The sequence below is a fragment of the Tachyglossus aculeatus genome, chromosome 4 (assembly GCF_015852505.1).
Source record: "Tachyglossus aculeatus isolate mTacAcu1 chromosome 4, mTacAcu1.pri, whole genome shotgun sequence".
Lineage (NCBI taxonomy): Eukaryota > Metazoa > Chordata > Mammalia > Monotremata > Tachyglossidae > Tachyglossus > Tachyglossus aculeatus.
In genome coordinates this window covers 126,462,049-126,476,812 of record NC_052069.1, presented here as the reverse complement: position 1 = coordinate 126,476,812, position 14,764 = coordinate 126,462,049, and the positions used below count along the sequence as shown (strand labels likewise).

Below are 14,764 nucleotides of genomic sequence, written 5' to 3'. Positions count from 1 at the left end.
ACTCTTCCTCGGAGGGTGGTAGGGGCCTCCGGCCGGCCGCCTCTCGGACCCAAGTGCAAGGTGCCCCCTGACCCCGGCCCCTCCGATACCATCACCACCATCACCACGGGGAACCAGTCCAGACCCCCTACCTGGCCGGGCAGACCCTCTCCCTCAGGTAAAGCCGCTCTGCCCTCCCCCCGGCCCCACCCCCCCACCGCAAACCCACGTCCCCGACGAAGCTGTGACACAGCCGGTGGCGAGGGCCAGGGAGCGCTGGCAGAGGGAGGGGCAGGGACAAGGACACGGGCCAGACCAGGGCATGCCGGGCAGGGGTGGGGAGAGCAGCACGGGGAGGGCAGCATGGACCTGGTAGAACTTTGGCTTCATGTCCAGAGAGCCCTGGGGCGGGGGGCCGGGGGCGAACCGTGGACTGAGCCACAGTACAAGGCAGGGGCCCCCTCCCCTTGCCGGAATCAGCACAATCGTCCCTACCATGTCACCGGGGCAGCGGGAAGGGTGACGGAGTAGAGGGGGAGTGCCCGGGGAAGGACGCCGTCCCTGTCCGTCGGGCCCCCGGCTCATTTTTTGGCCCTGAAGGTGCCCAGGATCTTGGGCATGAACTTGCCCACTTTCTTGTCCTTGACGTCGGCTTCGTCCTCCCCGTCGCCGGGCCCCGCCTGCTCCTCCTTCTTGCAGAACACCTCAAAGCGGCTGTAGACACGCTTCTCCTTGCGCATGCTCTCCATCTTGCGGAGCAGCGTGTCGCGGTCCTCCAGGCTGGACGGCAGCGTCCGGCTGAAGCGGCTCGGGGCCCCGAAGCTGTCCGAGCGGAAGATGGCCGAGCACTTGTCCTTGTCCGACATGCCCGGGGCCCGGCCCACGTCCAGCTCGGGACCGCTGGCCAAGGCGGAGGTGGGGGCCAGCCGGCTCAGCTCGGGCCGGTTCTTCTGGCCGTGGGCAGAGATCTGCTCCAGGATGACCTTGGTGTCGTCCCGCAGGTTGCTACTGTACAGGGCGTTTGTGGGCCGGGCCTGGGCGGCCAGGTGGGCCTTGCCGGGGGGCCACTCCTCGTCGCCCCCCTCCAGGCTGCCCCCGCGGGACGGCCTCCTCACCCCCGGACCCTCGGGCTGCCCGTTCTCCTGGGGCCCCTGGGAGGCGGGCTCGGGCTCCGCCGGCCGCTCCGCCTTGGGGCTGAGCAGCTGCTTCAGCCGCAGGGACCCCCTCCGCAAAAACTCCCTGGGGCTCTGGGCCGGGCTCCCCTCTTCGGGCCTGGGGGAGCCGTGGCCGTCGGGGCTGGGCATCCGGGCCCCGCCCTCCAGCCCGGGGGAGCAGGGGCGGGGGCGGCCGGGAGGCTCCCCCGAGAAGGTGGGGCTGCCCCGGCGCTCGGGCGGTGGCAGGGGCAGGGGCGGGCGGGGCCTGGGGTCCCCGCTGAGGAAGTGCGAGGCCGCTCCCGCGTCCCCCCCACCCCTGCCGGCGCTCGCCAGGACGTCCTTGCCGAAGGAGTCGAGCAGCTGGGTGGCGGTCAGCGTGGCGGCTCCCTGGGCCCGTTCCACCTGCTCGTGGAGCTTGTAGGCGAAGGAGTCACGTAGCTCCAGCAGCCGGCTCTCCAGGCTCTGGCACTCCACGGCCTCGGCGCTCTTCTTTTGCCCGTCGGCCTGCGTCCTCTCCTCCAGCCGCAGCCGGGACGCGGCCTGGCCGTGATGGACGACGGCCGCCCCGCCCCCGGCCCCGCGGCAGGTGCTCTTGTACTTCTCCAGCAGCTCGGCCACCTTGGAGGAGGTGGCCGTGCGCACGGCCTCCCCATCGCCCACCGTCTCGCTGACCGTCTGCTCCTTCTGGACCAGCTGGACCTTCTCGGCCCCCGCCGCCCTGGCCCCCGTCCCCTCCAGCTTGGACGAGCTGAAGATGAGCGAGGAGCGCAGACGGGAGCTCCTCTGGACCACCGGGTTCAGGCGGGAGCGGAACGAGTCCTGCTTGGCCAGGTTGCCCTCCGGCCCCTCGGCTCCGGAGGGCTTGGGCCCGAAGGGGCCCGGGGCCCGGAGGGACGGGAGCAGTTCCCCGGGGGCCCCCCCCAGCACGTCGTCGTCCCCCTCCGCCTCCATGGGCTCCGGGAGCCCCTCGCCCCCCGAGTCCGACTGGTAGCCGCTCAGGTAGGAGTTGATGCGCCAGCTACGCAGCCCGGCCCGGTTCTCCAGGCTCCTCCGATCCGGCTCCGGCTCCGGCTCCGGCTCCTGGAAGAACAGCTGCTGCTCCGGGCCGGGCCTCGGCGTCGGCGACTTCTGGCACAGGAACTTCTGGCCCAGGTTCGGCCGCCGGTGGGGGCCCGCGGCCAGCGGCCCGACCCCTTGGCCGCTGGCCCGGTCCGAGCCCCGCCGCACTTCCCGGGAGGAGCTGGACGGCACGAAGTCGAGGCGCTGCAGGGGCGGCGAGCCGTCCCGCCCGAAGCCCGCCTCCAGAGCCGTGGGCCGCGGCCCGTCCCCGAAGTCCTCCGGGTCGCCGAACCCCGGCCGCCCGGCCCGGATCTTCTCGAAGAGCCCGTGTGGCCGGCTCGGGCCTGCCGGTGGCTCGAACTGGTACTGGTAGAAGTGATCCTTCTGGAAGTGGCTGGTCTGGAAGCGGAAGTCGTCGGCGCCAGTCCCGTGGTTGAGGAACAACTGGCGGGAGAACTGCTTGCTCGACGCAAAGTTCTCCACCGTCCCCTCGGCGAAGCTGTGCCGCTTGAAGGCGTCGAGCTCCAGCTGCTTGGCCCGCAGGAAGGCGCGGCCGGGGTCCCCGGCGTGCCCGGCCTCCAGCTCCGTCTGCTTCCGGGAGAACAGGCGCAGACCCTGGCCCTGGCCCTCCCCCAGGGGCCGCCCCAGCTCGTCCCGGTGGAAGGGCGAGAGGAAGTGGCGGTCGTGGTCGACGCGGTCCATGAAGGGCGGGAAGCCCAGCCCGTCCTCGCGGGGCGGGAACAGCAGGTGAGGCCGTTTGGGGAAGAAGCCTCCCGTGCCTCCCAGGGGGCCCATGAGGGGGCCCGCTCCGCCGTAGGGCGCCAGGGCGTAGGCCGCGTCCGGCCTGAGCAGCGCCCCGGCCGCGGGCACCAGCGGTTCCGACTGGGCGAAGAGGATGCGGAACTCCTCGTCGAAGCTGGACACCAACTCCCCTTGGAAGATGTGCGCGATGCTGCGGTGGATCTTCTCGAAGGACCACATGAAGCTGGCGGGGGTAGGGGCGGGGGGGAGGTGGGGGAGACAGGACGTGGACAGAGCGGTCACCCTCCGGCCCCCTGGGGCCCGGGGTGGAAGGGCTCACAAGGTCAGGGAAGAGAGAGATGGGGGGTCGGGGCTGGGACTTGGAGGGGACGGGGGCGGGCAGGGCAGGAGGGAGGCTGGGCCGGGTGGGCGGCTTACCTGTAGCTGCCGCTCAGCACTGTCGTGCAGTCCACCAGCAGGAACTTCTCCTTCACATGGCCCTTGAACGACTTGCCCGTGCGGCAATAGTAGGTGGGTCCGGCCACCGTGCGGACCCGGAGGAACTGGGGCGGACAAGGATCAGAAGTCACTCCGCTGAGCGGACAGAGTGGCCTCCCACCAGAGGGGTGGGTACGGGGGGGGAATCCCACAGGGGGCAGGTGGCCCGGTGCCCATCCCGCACCCCCCGGGCTGGCTCACGCCTGCCCCTTCTCCCGGCCCCCGGCCCGCTTACGTCCACGTAGTTGAGGTTGACGCGACACTTTTCGGCAGTGTCCAGGAACTCCTGGGCGTTCATCTCGTCCAGCAGGATGTAGACCGGCACCCGGCGGGAGGCGGCGTCCAGCACCTCGCTCAGCAGGTCCACGTCCGTGAACACGTCCATCACGATGGCCACCACCTAGGGGAAGGGGGCAGGGGGTCACACGGAGGCCTCCCTCCGTTGGCCACCCGGAATGGTCTTTCCCGCTCCCCAACCCCCCCCCACCCCGCGGCCACCCCTCCCCTACCTGCTGTGCCGACCGGATCATCCTCCGGGCCTGCTCTTTGATGCTGGGGTTGTCCGGCGGGGGCGGCTGCACCAACGTGGTGACCTCCGTGCCCTGGAAGCCGTAGGTCATGGGCCAGCCCAGGTCGAGCTCGGGCACGGCGAGGTCAGAGTTCATGGGCCAGTAGGTGCCCGAGGAGCCGTCCATGTCCATGTCGACGGGCGGGGGCCGCGTGGCATCGGGCGGGCTGGGCTCGCGGTTGGCGTACTGCGGCTGCTGCAGGTGCCGGGTGATATGCTCCACCTCGGAGTCGCTCAGGAAGCCCGGCACCCCCTCCTCCGCCAGGAAGCGGCGATAGGCTTCGGCCCCGCCCTCGGTCAGGGCGTCCAGCGCCAGGCGGTAGTATTCCTTGTAGTGGGGCGGCAGGTAGTCGGGGTGCAGCGGGTTGTCTCCCTGGGAGGAACTCTGGGAGCGGCGGGCCATGGTGACGTGGGCTGGGGACTGAACGGGGGGCACAGAGTGGCTACGGTGTCCGGCGCCGGCCGGGGCCGCTCCGAGCCCCGGCAGGTTCAGCCGCCCGACAACGCCCGTTTAGCCCAGGGCCATCGGACCCCGATCGTTTCCCCTGCCGGGGACTGGACAGGTCCACCCCACGCTTTGTACCGCCAGACCCCAGGCCCCACCCTCCCGGATCCAGTCTCCTCTCCCTGGGTCCCACGTGGACCACCCTCCCTACAGATCCCTCATGCCTGGGGATCCCAAAGCCCCACATCCCCAGTCCCAGCACGCCTGGACCAGGAACCGCTCCCCAGGCACGAGTGGGTTCACCCACCTGGGCCCCCAGACTCCATCCACCCCCAGTCCTTGCCCATCAGGGCCACTAAACCCCACCCATCAGCCCCCCTACCCCTCCCCTCCACCAGCCTCACCCAGTAAGGCCACATCCATATCCCCAGATCCTGCCCAGGCTCCAGACCTCACTCAGACCTGGCCCACTCCACTCCATCCCACCCACCCAGAGCCCCAGATCCTGCACAGTTAAACCAGGGCCCCTTGACGGATGCTCAATCCCTCCCCGTATCTGACAGTGATTCCCCCACTTCAAAGCCTTCCCTGACTAAGCCCTCCTTTCCTCCTTCCCCACTCCCTTCTGCGTCACCCTGACTTCCTCCCTTTATTATGAGAAGCAGCGTGGCTCAGTGTCAAGAGCACGGGCTTTGAAGTCGGAGGTGAAGAGTTCAAATCCCAGCTCTGCCAGTTGTCAGCTGTGTAACTTTGGGCAAGTCACTTAACTTCTCTGTGCCTCAGTTCCCTCATCTGGAAAATGGGGATTAAGACTGTGAGCCCCCTGTGGGACAACCTGATCACCTTGTAACCTCCCCAGTGCTTAGAACAGTGTTTTGCACATGGTAAGCACTTTATAAATGCCATTATTATTATTATTATTATTATTCATCCCCCACTTCCCAGCCCCACAGCACTTAGGTCCGTATCTGTAATGTATTTATTGCCATTAATGTCTGTCCCCCCTTCGAGACTGTAAACTCACTGTGGGCAGGGAATGTATCTGTCATCGTTATAGTGTCCTCTCCCAAGCACTTAGTACACCGCTCCGCACACGGTTGCGCTCAATAAATTCATTCATTCATTCATTCGATCATATTTATTGAGCGCTTACTGTGTGCAGAGCACTGGACTAAGCGCTTGGGAAGTACAAGCTGGCAACATCTAGAGACGGTCCCTACCCAAAAGCAGGCTCACAGTCTGGAAGGGAGAGACAGACAACAAAACAAAACATATTAACAAAATAAAATAAATAGAATAAATATGTACAAGTCAAATAAATAAATAGAGTAATAAATACATACAAACATATATACATATATACAGGTGCTGTGGGGAGGGGAAGGAGGTAAGGCTGGGGGGATGGTTCTAAGTGCTGGGGAGTTTACAAGGTGATCAGGTTGCCCCACGGGGAGCTCACAGTTTTAATCCCCATTTTCCAGATGAGGGAACTGAGGCCCAGAGAAGTGAAGTGACTTGCCCATAGTCACACAGCTGACAGTTGGCGGAGCCGGGATTTGAACCCATGACATCTGACTCCCAAGCCCATGCTCTTTCCACCGAGCCGTGCTGCTTCTCCACGCTGCTTGATAAATAATCATTATTTATCAGTCAATAAATACGACTGAATGATTATTGCTGAATTGTACTTTCCAAGTGGTTAGTCCGTTAGTCCAGTGCTCTGCACCCAGTAAGCGCTCAATTAATAGAGAAGCAGCGTGGCTCAGTGGAAAGAGCCCGGGCTTTGGAGTCAGAGGTCATGGGCTCAAATCCCGGCTCTGCCACTTGCCAGCTGTGTGACTTTGGGCAAGTCACAACTTCTCTGGGCCTCAGTTCCTCATCAGAGTGGCTCAACTGAAAGAGCCCGGGCTTTGGAGTCAGACGTCGTGGGTTCAAACCCCGGCTCTGCCAATTGTCAGCTGTGTGACTTTGGGCAAGTCACTTCACTTCTCTTTGCCTCAGTTACCTCATCTGTAAAATGGGGATTAAGACTGTGAGCCCCCCGTGGGACAACCTCATCACTTTGTAACCTTCCCCAGCGCTTAGAACAGTGCTTTGCACACAGTATGCGCTTAACAAATGCCATCATTATTATTATTCCAGCGCTTAGAACAGTGCCCAGCGCTTACAGCAGTGCTTTGCACACAGTAAGCACTTAATAAATGCCATTATTATTATTAAAATGTGGATTAAGACTGTAAGCCCACCATGGGACAACCTGATCACCTTGTAACCTCCCCAGCGCTTAGAACAGTGCTTTGCACATAGTAAGTGCTTAATGGGTACGGACTGTCTCTATATGTTGCCAATTTGTACTTCCCAAGCGCTTAGTACAGTGCTCTGCACACAGTAAGCGCTCAATAAATACGATTGATGATAGAGAAGCAGTCTGGGTAGAGAAGCAGCCTGGCTCAGTGGAAAGAGCCCGGGCTTTGGAGTCAGAGGTCAGGGGTTCAAATCCCAGCTCTGCCACTTGTCAGCTGTGTGACTTTGGGCAAGTCACTTCACTTCTCTGTGCCTCAGTTAACTCATCTGTAAAATGGAGATTAAGTCTGTGAGCCCCACGTAGGAAATCTTGATTACCTTGTATCTACCCCAGTGCTTAGAACAGTGCTTTGCACATAGTAAGTGCTTAACACCACCATTATTATTATTATAAATGCTATCATTACTGTTATTATTAATATGATTGAATTATTATTGCTGAATTGTACTTTAGTCCAGTGCTCTCTATATATTGCCGACTTGTACTTCCCAAGCGCTTAGTCCAGTGTTCTGCACGCAGTAAGCGCTCAATAAATACGACTGAATGCATGAATGCACCCAATAAGCGTTCAATTAATACGATCGAATGAATTCTTCTAGACTGTGAGCCCACTGTTGGGTAGGGGCCGTCTCCATATGTTGCCAACTTGTACTTCCCAAGCGCTTAGTACAGTGCTCTGCACACAGTAAGCGCTCAATAAATACGATTGAATGAATTCTTCTAGACTGTGAGCCCGCTGTTGGGTAGGGGCCGTCTCCATATGTTGCCAACTTGTACTTCCCAAGCGCTTAGTACAGTGCTCTGCACACAGTAAGTGCTCAATAAATACGATTGAATGAATAAATGCACCCAATAAGCGCTCAAATAATACGATCGAATGAATTCTTCTAGACTGTGAGCCCGCTGTTGGGTAGGGGCCGTCTCCATATGTTGCCAACTTGTACTTCCCAAGCGCTTAGTACAGTGCTCTGCTCACAGTAAGCACTCAATAAATACGATTGAATGAATAAATGAATGAATCTAATCTCCTCATCGTGCCTGGTTCTCGCCTGTCCCGCCGTCGACCCCCGGCCCACGTCATCCCCCAGGCCTGGAATGCCCTCCCTCTGCCCATCCTCCAAGCTAGCTCTCTTCCTCCCTTCAAGGCCCTACTGAGAGCTCACCTCCTCCAGGAGGCCTTCCCAGACTGAGCCCCTTCCTTCCTCTCCCCCTCGTCCCACTCTCCATCCCCCCATCTTACCTCTTTCCCTTCCCCACAGCACCTGTATATATGTATATATGTTTGTATGTATTTATTACTCTATTTTATTAGTACATATTTATTCTATTTATTTTATCTTGTTAATATGTTTTGTTTTGTTGTCTGTATCCCCCTCCTAGACTGTGAGCCTGCTGTTGGGTAGGGACCGTCTCTATATGTTGCCAACTTGTACTTCCCAAGCGCTTTGTACAGTGCTCTGCACACAGTAAGCGCTCAATAAATACGATTGATTGATTGATTGATGTACATATGTTTGTGCGTATTTATTACTCTATTTTATTTGTACGTATTTATTCTATTTATTTTATTTTGTTACTATGTTTTGTTTTGTTCTCTGTCTCCCCCTTCTAGACTGTGAGCCCGCTGTTGGGTAGGGACCGTCTCTCGATGTTGCCAACCTGTACTTCCCAAGCGCTTAGTCCAGTGCTCTGCACACAGTAAGCACTCAATAAACACAATTGATTGATTGATTGATGTATATATGTTTGTGCGTATTTATTACTCTATTTTATTTGTACGTATTTATTCTATTTATTTTATTTTGTTAATATGTTTTGTTTCGTTCTGTCTCCCCCTTCCAGACTGTGAGCCCGCTGTTGGATAGGGACCGTCTCTATATGTTGCCAACTTGTACTTCCCAAGCGCTTAGTACAGTGCTCTGCACACAGTAAGTGCTCAATAAATACGATTGATTGATGTATATGTTTGTGCGTATTTATTACTCTACTTTATTTGTAAGTATTTATTCTATTTATTTTATTTTGTTAATATGTTTTGTTTTGTTCTCTGTCTCCCCCTTCTAGACTGTGAGCCCGCTGTTGGATAGCAACCGTCTCCATATGTTGCCAACTTGTACTTCTCAAGCGCTTAGTCCAGTGCTCTGCACACAGTAAGCGCTCAATAAATACGATCGAATGAATGAATAATAATAATAATAATGGCATTTAAGCGCTTACTATGTGCAGAGCACTGTTCTAAGCACTGAACAAATTACTATTGCCGAACTGTACTTTCCAAGCGGTTACTCCAGTGCTCTGCACACAGTAAGCGCTCAATAAATACGACTGAATGAACGAATTATTATTGCTGAACTGTACTTTCCAAGCGGTTACTCCAGTGCTCTGCACACAGTAAGCGCTCAATAAATACGACTGAATGAATGAATGAACGAATTACTATTGCTGAACTGTACTTTCCAAGCGGTTGCTCCAGTGCTCTGCACACAGTAAGCGCTCAATAAATACGATTGAACGAATTATTATTGCTGAACTGTACTTTCCAAGCGGTTGCTCCAGTGCTCTGCACACAGTAAGCACTCAATAAATACGATTGAACGAATGAATGAATTATTAGTGCCGAACTGTACTTTCCAAGCGGTTACTCCAGTGCTCTGCACACAGTAGGTGCTCAATAAATACGACTGAATGAATGAATGAACGAATTACTATTGCTGAACTGTACTTTCCAAGCGGTTGCTCCAGTGCTCTGCACCCAGTAAGCGCTCAATAAATACGATGGAACGAATGAACGAATTATTATTGCTGAACTGTACTCTCCAGTGCTCTGCACACAGTAGGCGCTCAATAAATACGACTGAATGAATGAATGAATGAATGAGTGAGTGAATGAGGAGCGTCGCCGGGGAAGGGCCAGGTTGGGGCGAGCCCAGGCCCCGTCCCCTCCCCGCCGCTGGGGGGCGTGGTAGGTGCCAGGGGCCGCGGGGCGTGGTCTGTGGAAGGGGTTGTGGTCAGGGACCGATGGGGCGTGGCCCGTGACAGGGGCGTGGTCAGGGGCCGAGGGCGTGGCCTTAGGCAGGGGGCGTGGTCAGGGTCCGAGGGGCGTGGCTGGGCGGGGCGCGCAGCCGCAGGTGACGTTCACCTGGGAGCGCGCGGCCTCGGGGAACGGTAAAACCCGGAGCGGATTTCCAGCGCGGAGCGGAGCGGAGCCTGGACGGCGGAACCTGGAGGCCCCGGAGCGGGCTGCCGTCCAGAGCCCCCCGGCCCGCCCCGCCCCGCCCCGCCCCCGGGGGCAGGGAGACTTCGGTTACAGCGCACTCTCCTTAACCGCTCTGCAATCAATCAATCAATAATCGTATTTATTGAGCGCTTACCGTGTGCAGAGCACTGGACTAAGCGCTTGGGAAGTACAAGTTGGCAACACATAGAGACGGTCCCTACCCAACGGTGGGCTCACAGTCTAGGAGGGGGAGACAGAGAACAAAACCAAACATACTACCAAAATAAAATAAATAGAATAGAATAGGCACAAATAAAATACATAAATAGAGTAATAAATACGTACAAACATATATACATATATACAGGTGCTGTGGGGAAGGGAAGGAGGTAAGGTGGGGGGATGGAGAGGGGGATGAGGGGGAGACACGCAGTAAGCGCTCCCTAATAATAATAATAACAATAATGACATTTATTAAGCGCTTACTATGTGCAAAGCACTGTTCTAAGCGCTGGGGAGGCTACGGGGTGATCAGGTTGTCCCTCAGGGGGCTTACAGTCTTAATCCCCATTTTCCAGATGAGGGAACTGAGGCACAGGGAAGTTAAGTGACTTGCCCGAAGTCACACAGCTGACAATTGGCGGAGCCGGGATTTGAACCCATGACCTCTGACTCCAAAGCCCGGGCTCCTTCCAGTGAGCCACGCTGCGTACGGCTGAATGAACGAGAAATAAGTTCGTGCAAGGTGGAGGGCCGCGGGAAGGAAGGAGAGGGAACCCGGCCCATTCATTCATTCAATCGATCGTATTTACGGAGCGCTTCCGGTGTGCAGAGCACTGGACTAAGCGCTCGGGAAGGACAAATCGTCTTGAGCGCAGACCTCCTCCAGGAGGCCTTCCCAGACTGAGCCCCCTCCTTCCCCTCCCCATAGCACCTGTATATGTCTGTACATATTTATTACTCTATTTTACTTGTACGTATTTACTATTCTATTTTATTTTGTTAATATATTTTGCTTTGTTGTCTGTCTCCCCCTTCTAGACTGTGAGCCCGTTGTTGGGTGGGGACCATCTCTATATGTTGCCAACTTGTACTTCCCAAGCGCTTGGTACAGTGCTCTGCACACAGTAAGCGCTCAATAAATACGACTGAATTAATGAATGAGCTTGTACTTCCCAAGGGCTTAATACAGTGCTCTGCACACAGTAAACTCTCAATAAATACGACTGAATGACTGAATGAATGAACAGAGAGAGACGGTCCCTCCCCAACAACGGGCTCAGACAGGCCCTACCGCGAGGGCCCCTGCCTCCCCGGGCCCCCCAGCCCTCCCTCCGACCCTGGGGGGCTGCCCGCCCTCCACGCCGACAGGGCACTAACGCACCACACAACGCACCACACAACGCACCACACAGATCCGGAGTCGAAAGGTGCGGGCGCTCCGTGGGAAAGCACACAGACACACACGCAAACCAGCCCTGCCCCCGGGGAAGGCTGCCACCGGAGGCATGGATGTGACGCTCAAGTCACTTTCTTTCTCCTCCCATTCCCAACCCTCTCCCCTTCATCCCAACCTCCGCCTTATCTGTTTCTCCTACTTTTTTTTTTTTTACTGTTATTATGGTATTTGTTCAGTACGTACCACATGCCGGGGGCCCTGTACTGAGCGCTGACGTAGAGAGGAGTTAATCAGGTTGGACACAGTCCCTATCCCACTTGGGGCTCACAGATGAGGTAACTGAAGCACAGAGGAATGATGAAATTTAGCCAAGGTCATTAGAACCCAAGTCATGTCAGGTCCATGCTCTATCCACTAGGCAAAAGCTCGTTGTGGACAGGGAATGTGTCTGTTGTTATATTGTACTCATCCATGCGCTTAGTACACTGCTTTGCACACAGTAAGTGCTTAATAAATGTGAATGAATGAAGGCTGCTGCCCTCCCCCGAGGTCCTGCATCTCCACCCCCAGGGGTGGGCCCCCTCCCACCACCCCATCCGTTAGCCCGGCTCCCACAGCCTCCTTAGGAAGGGCTTAGCTGGCAGGGCTCAGCTACATGGGGGCCCCCAGACCTCCCACTATCTGTCCTGAGTCTGAGGCATGTGGGGCATTCCCCCCACCCCTAAATCTCACTCCTTGTCTTGTTCACCCCCTGGAGGTCAGCAGTCATCCAATCCATGGTATTTATTGAGCGCTTACTGTGTGCGGAGCGCTGTATTAAGTACTCGGAAGACTACAACAGCATTAGCAGATATATTTCCTGCTCATAATAGGTTTAAACTCTAGGACTGTCCTGTCCACTATCTCCACCAGGAAGGGAAACTCTGAAGTTTGACCTCTGGGTGCGGGCCGGTTGACTGCTACCTGCAGGTAAGCTGACCCACATGGAGGGGAGCACAACTTCCCAAGTACTTCCCACCCTGTCTCCGTCCCATTCCCTCCCCCGGCAGGGGAGGAGGAGATGGGTGGGGACGGGGATGGATGGGTCCGTAGCCCAGGCCCCTGTCAAATATGGGAACCCCTCTGCCCCCTACATCTTCCTCCAATCTGAAACGGATTATTCTGCCTGCTCCCTCCTCCCCCGCCAAACCCGGATTTTAAATTCCTCAAGGGCAGGGCAGGGTGTCTTCTACCACCAAGCATTTGGCACAAGTACTCCACACACACACAATAAGAGGGCAAGAAACACTACTGCTGGAATGACAAGGGACTCACCTTCTGAGCCCCATCAGGTGACCCTAAAGCCGCTTGGCTCCTGTTACGTGACCTCGCGGCATCTGACCCCACGACGCTTCGGCCAGCCCTTTCTCCTGGGGACATCCCCCTCCATTGAAAAGGCAGAGCCTCCGGGAAGCGAAGATAGGGAACGACCACCCCCCACCCCGCTGCCACTCCCCACGTCCACACTTCCACATTTCCTGCCGCTGCCCATCTGGCACGGCGGAGGGGGTAGGTAGCGCAGGAGAAGCATTAGAAATCAGGGAATGGAGTAGCCGAGGGTAGGGCAGTGGTGGTGACCTCTCGTCTTTCTCAGCTGAGAAATCTTATTATCCCAAGCTGCTCCATACACGCCCCCGCCACATACACACACACACTTCCAGACTCCCAGGAACACTGCTCTAGACTGCCTAGGCTGTAAACTCGTTTAGGGCAGGGAACGTGTCTGCTTAAAGTTATATTGCGTTTCTCCGGAGCAGTTACCACTGTGCTAGGTACTCAAGAAGGGCTCAATAAGTACGACCGATTGCAGCTCCCACACCCTGTGTCCTCAGTCCAGCTGAGGTGCCGGGGCCAGGCTGGGCTTGGAAGGGGCCCCCACGGTTTAGGGATTCAGGCCTTTGGCCCGAGGCCCTCGCCCCGTCCCGGCCCCCCTTGGCTCCGGAGTTCCGGACCCCTCTCCCGGGCCTGCGGGCCGAGCCGGCCGACGGGGCTGGGCCTGGGCCACTGCCAGGAGAGGAGCTGGGCCTGGGTGGAGGCGGCAACTAGGCCACGGATAACTGGACATGCTGCCCTGCCCTCCCCTCCCCCACCTGAGGGAACCTGGGCTTCCTCGGCAGGGCCTCCCGGGGCGCGGAGGGGAGAGGAGGGGGCTGGTAGCCGCGGGATCAGTGCCCCCCGCCCCCCCTCCTTCTCGGCCCAGGCCCTTGGCCCTCGCCCCCAAGGACCGACGGCGCCGGTGCACGGACGCTTCCCGGGCAGGGACCCCGAAGAGGAGGAGGACCCCGGTCGCCCCCCGGCCCCATCCCACCCCGAGGCCCGGGCGGCCCACATGGTCGCCCACTGGTCACCCGGCTGGTCGGCACGGCCTCCTCCCCCCGCCGTCCGGCCCCCTCACCCTCCGGCCCCGGGGCGCCCCTGTCCCTCCGCCCGAGGGTCCCCCTTACCGTGCCGCGGAGGCCCGGAGGGTCCCGGCGGAGGGGTCCCGGGGGAGGGGTCCCGGGGGCTCCGCTGTGTCCCTGGGCGCGGCCGGCCCGCTGCCTGCCTGCCTGCCTCCCTCCCTCCTCCTCCTCCTCCTCCTCCGGCTGGTGCGGCTGGTCCTGCTCCTCCCTCCGCCGGAGCCCTGATTCACGGGCCGCACCTGGGCAGGCCCCACCCCGGGGAGGTGAGTAACCCAGGCCCCGCACCGGCGGGGGAGGGGAGCCAGGGCAGCCAGGGCAGCCAGGGGACGGGACGGGACGGGACGGGACGGGACAGGACCCGACCGAGGGGACGGACGGGCCGATCACGGCCAGGAGGCCCGGACACTTTCCCCCCAGGCTCCCACCGGGCCCGGGGGCAGAGGGGCTCCCACCTCTGACCCGGAGGCCCCTCTCCCCGCAGAGAGGACGGCGCCACCCGCCCTCTTGTCCCGTCCCAGGGACCCGGGCCCCCGACCCCACGGGGGGCACGGGGGGAAGTGGGAGTTAAGCCACCGAGGCGGGGGCACGGGAGCTCAGCGGGATGAACTCTGACCCGGGCCTGCCGGGAAGGAGAAGGCCGGCCAGGAGCCAGAGTGTGTGTCAGAGAGAGAGAGTGTGTGTGTGTGTGTGTGTGTGTGTGTGTGTGTGTTTATGTGTGTGCGCGCCTGCGGGGGGCTGTTGCATGTGGGAATGTGTGTGCGTGTGGTGGTGGGGAATTGGTGTATGTGGGAATGAGCGTGTTCAATGGAGGGGAACTGTTGTATGTGGGGAATTGAGGCATGTGGGAATGTGTGTGTGGTGGTGGGGAATTGTTGTATATGAGAATGTATGTGTGTGGTGGTGAGCCCACTGTTGGGTAGGGACTGTCTCTATGTGTTGCCAACTTGTACTTCCCAAGCGC

At 58.8% G+C, this 14,764-nt stretch overlaps 1 protein-coding gene across 2 annotated transcripts; it reads right to left on the bottom strand.

Moving 5' to 3' along the window:
- Positions 1-214: 214 nt before the first annotated feature.
- On the bottom strand, positions 215-14,287 carry FAM83H (family with sequence similarity 83 member H). 2 transcript variants are annotated; one of them, XM_038745672.1, is made up of 5 exons: positions 14,256-14,287; positions 3,941-4,420; positions 3,667-3,831; positions 3,372-3,496; positions 215-3,177 (listed from the first exon to the last, which is right to left on the bottom strand). In XM_038745672.1, the coding sequence occupies exons 2-5, from the start codon at positions 4,400-4,402 to the stop codon at positions 561-563; spliced, it is 3,369 nt and encodes a 1,122-aa protein (XP_038601600.1). In that variant the 5' UTR covers positions 4,403-4,420; positions 14,256-14,287; the 3' UTR covers positions 215-560. The 2 variants fall into 2 exon arrangements, with proteins under 2 accessions (XP_038601600.1, XP_038601599.1); XM_038745671.1 differs by lacking the exon at positions 14,256-14,287 and adding an exon at positions 13,849-13,938.
- Between the last annotated feature and the right edge of the window lie 477 nt (positions 14,288-14,764).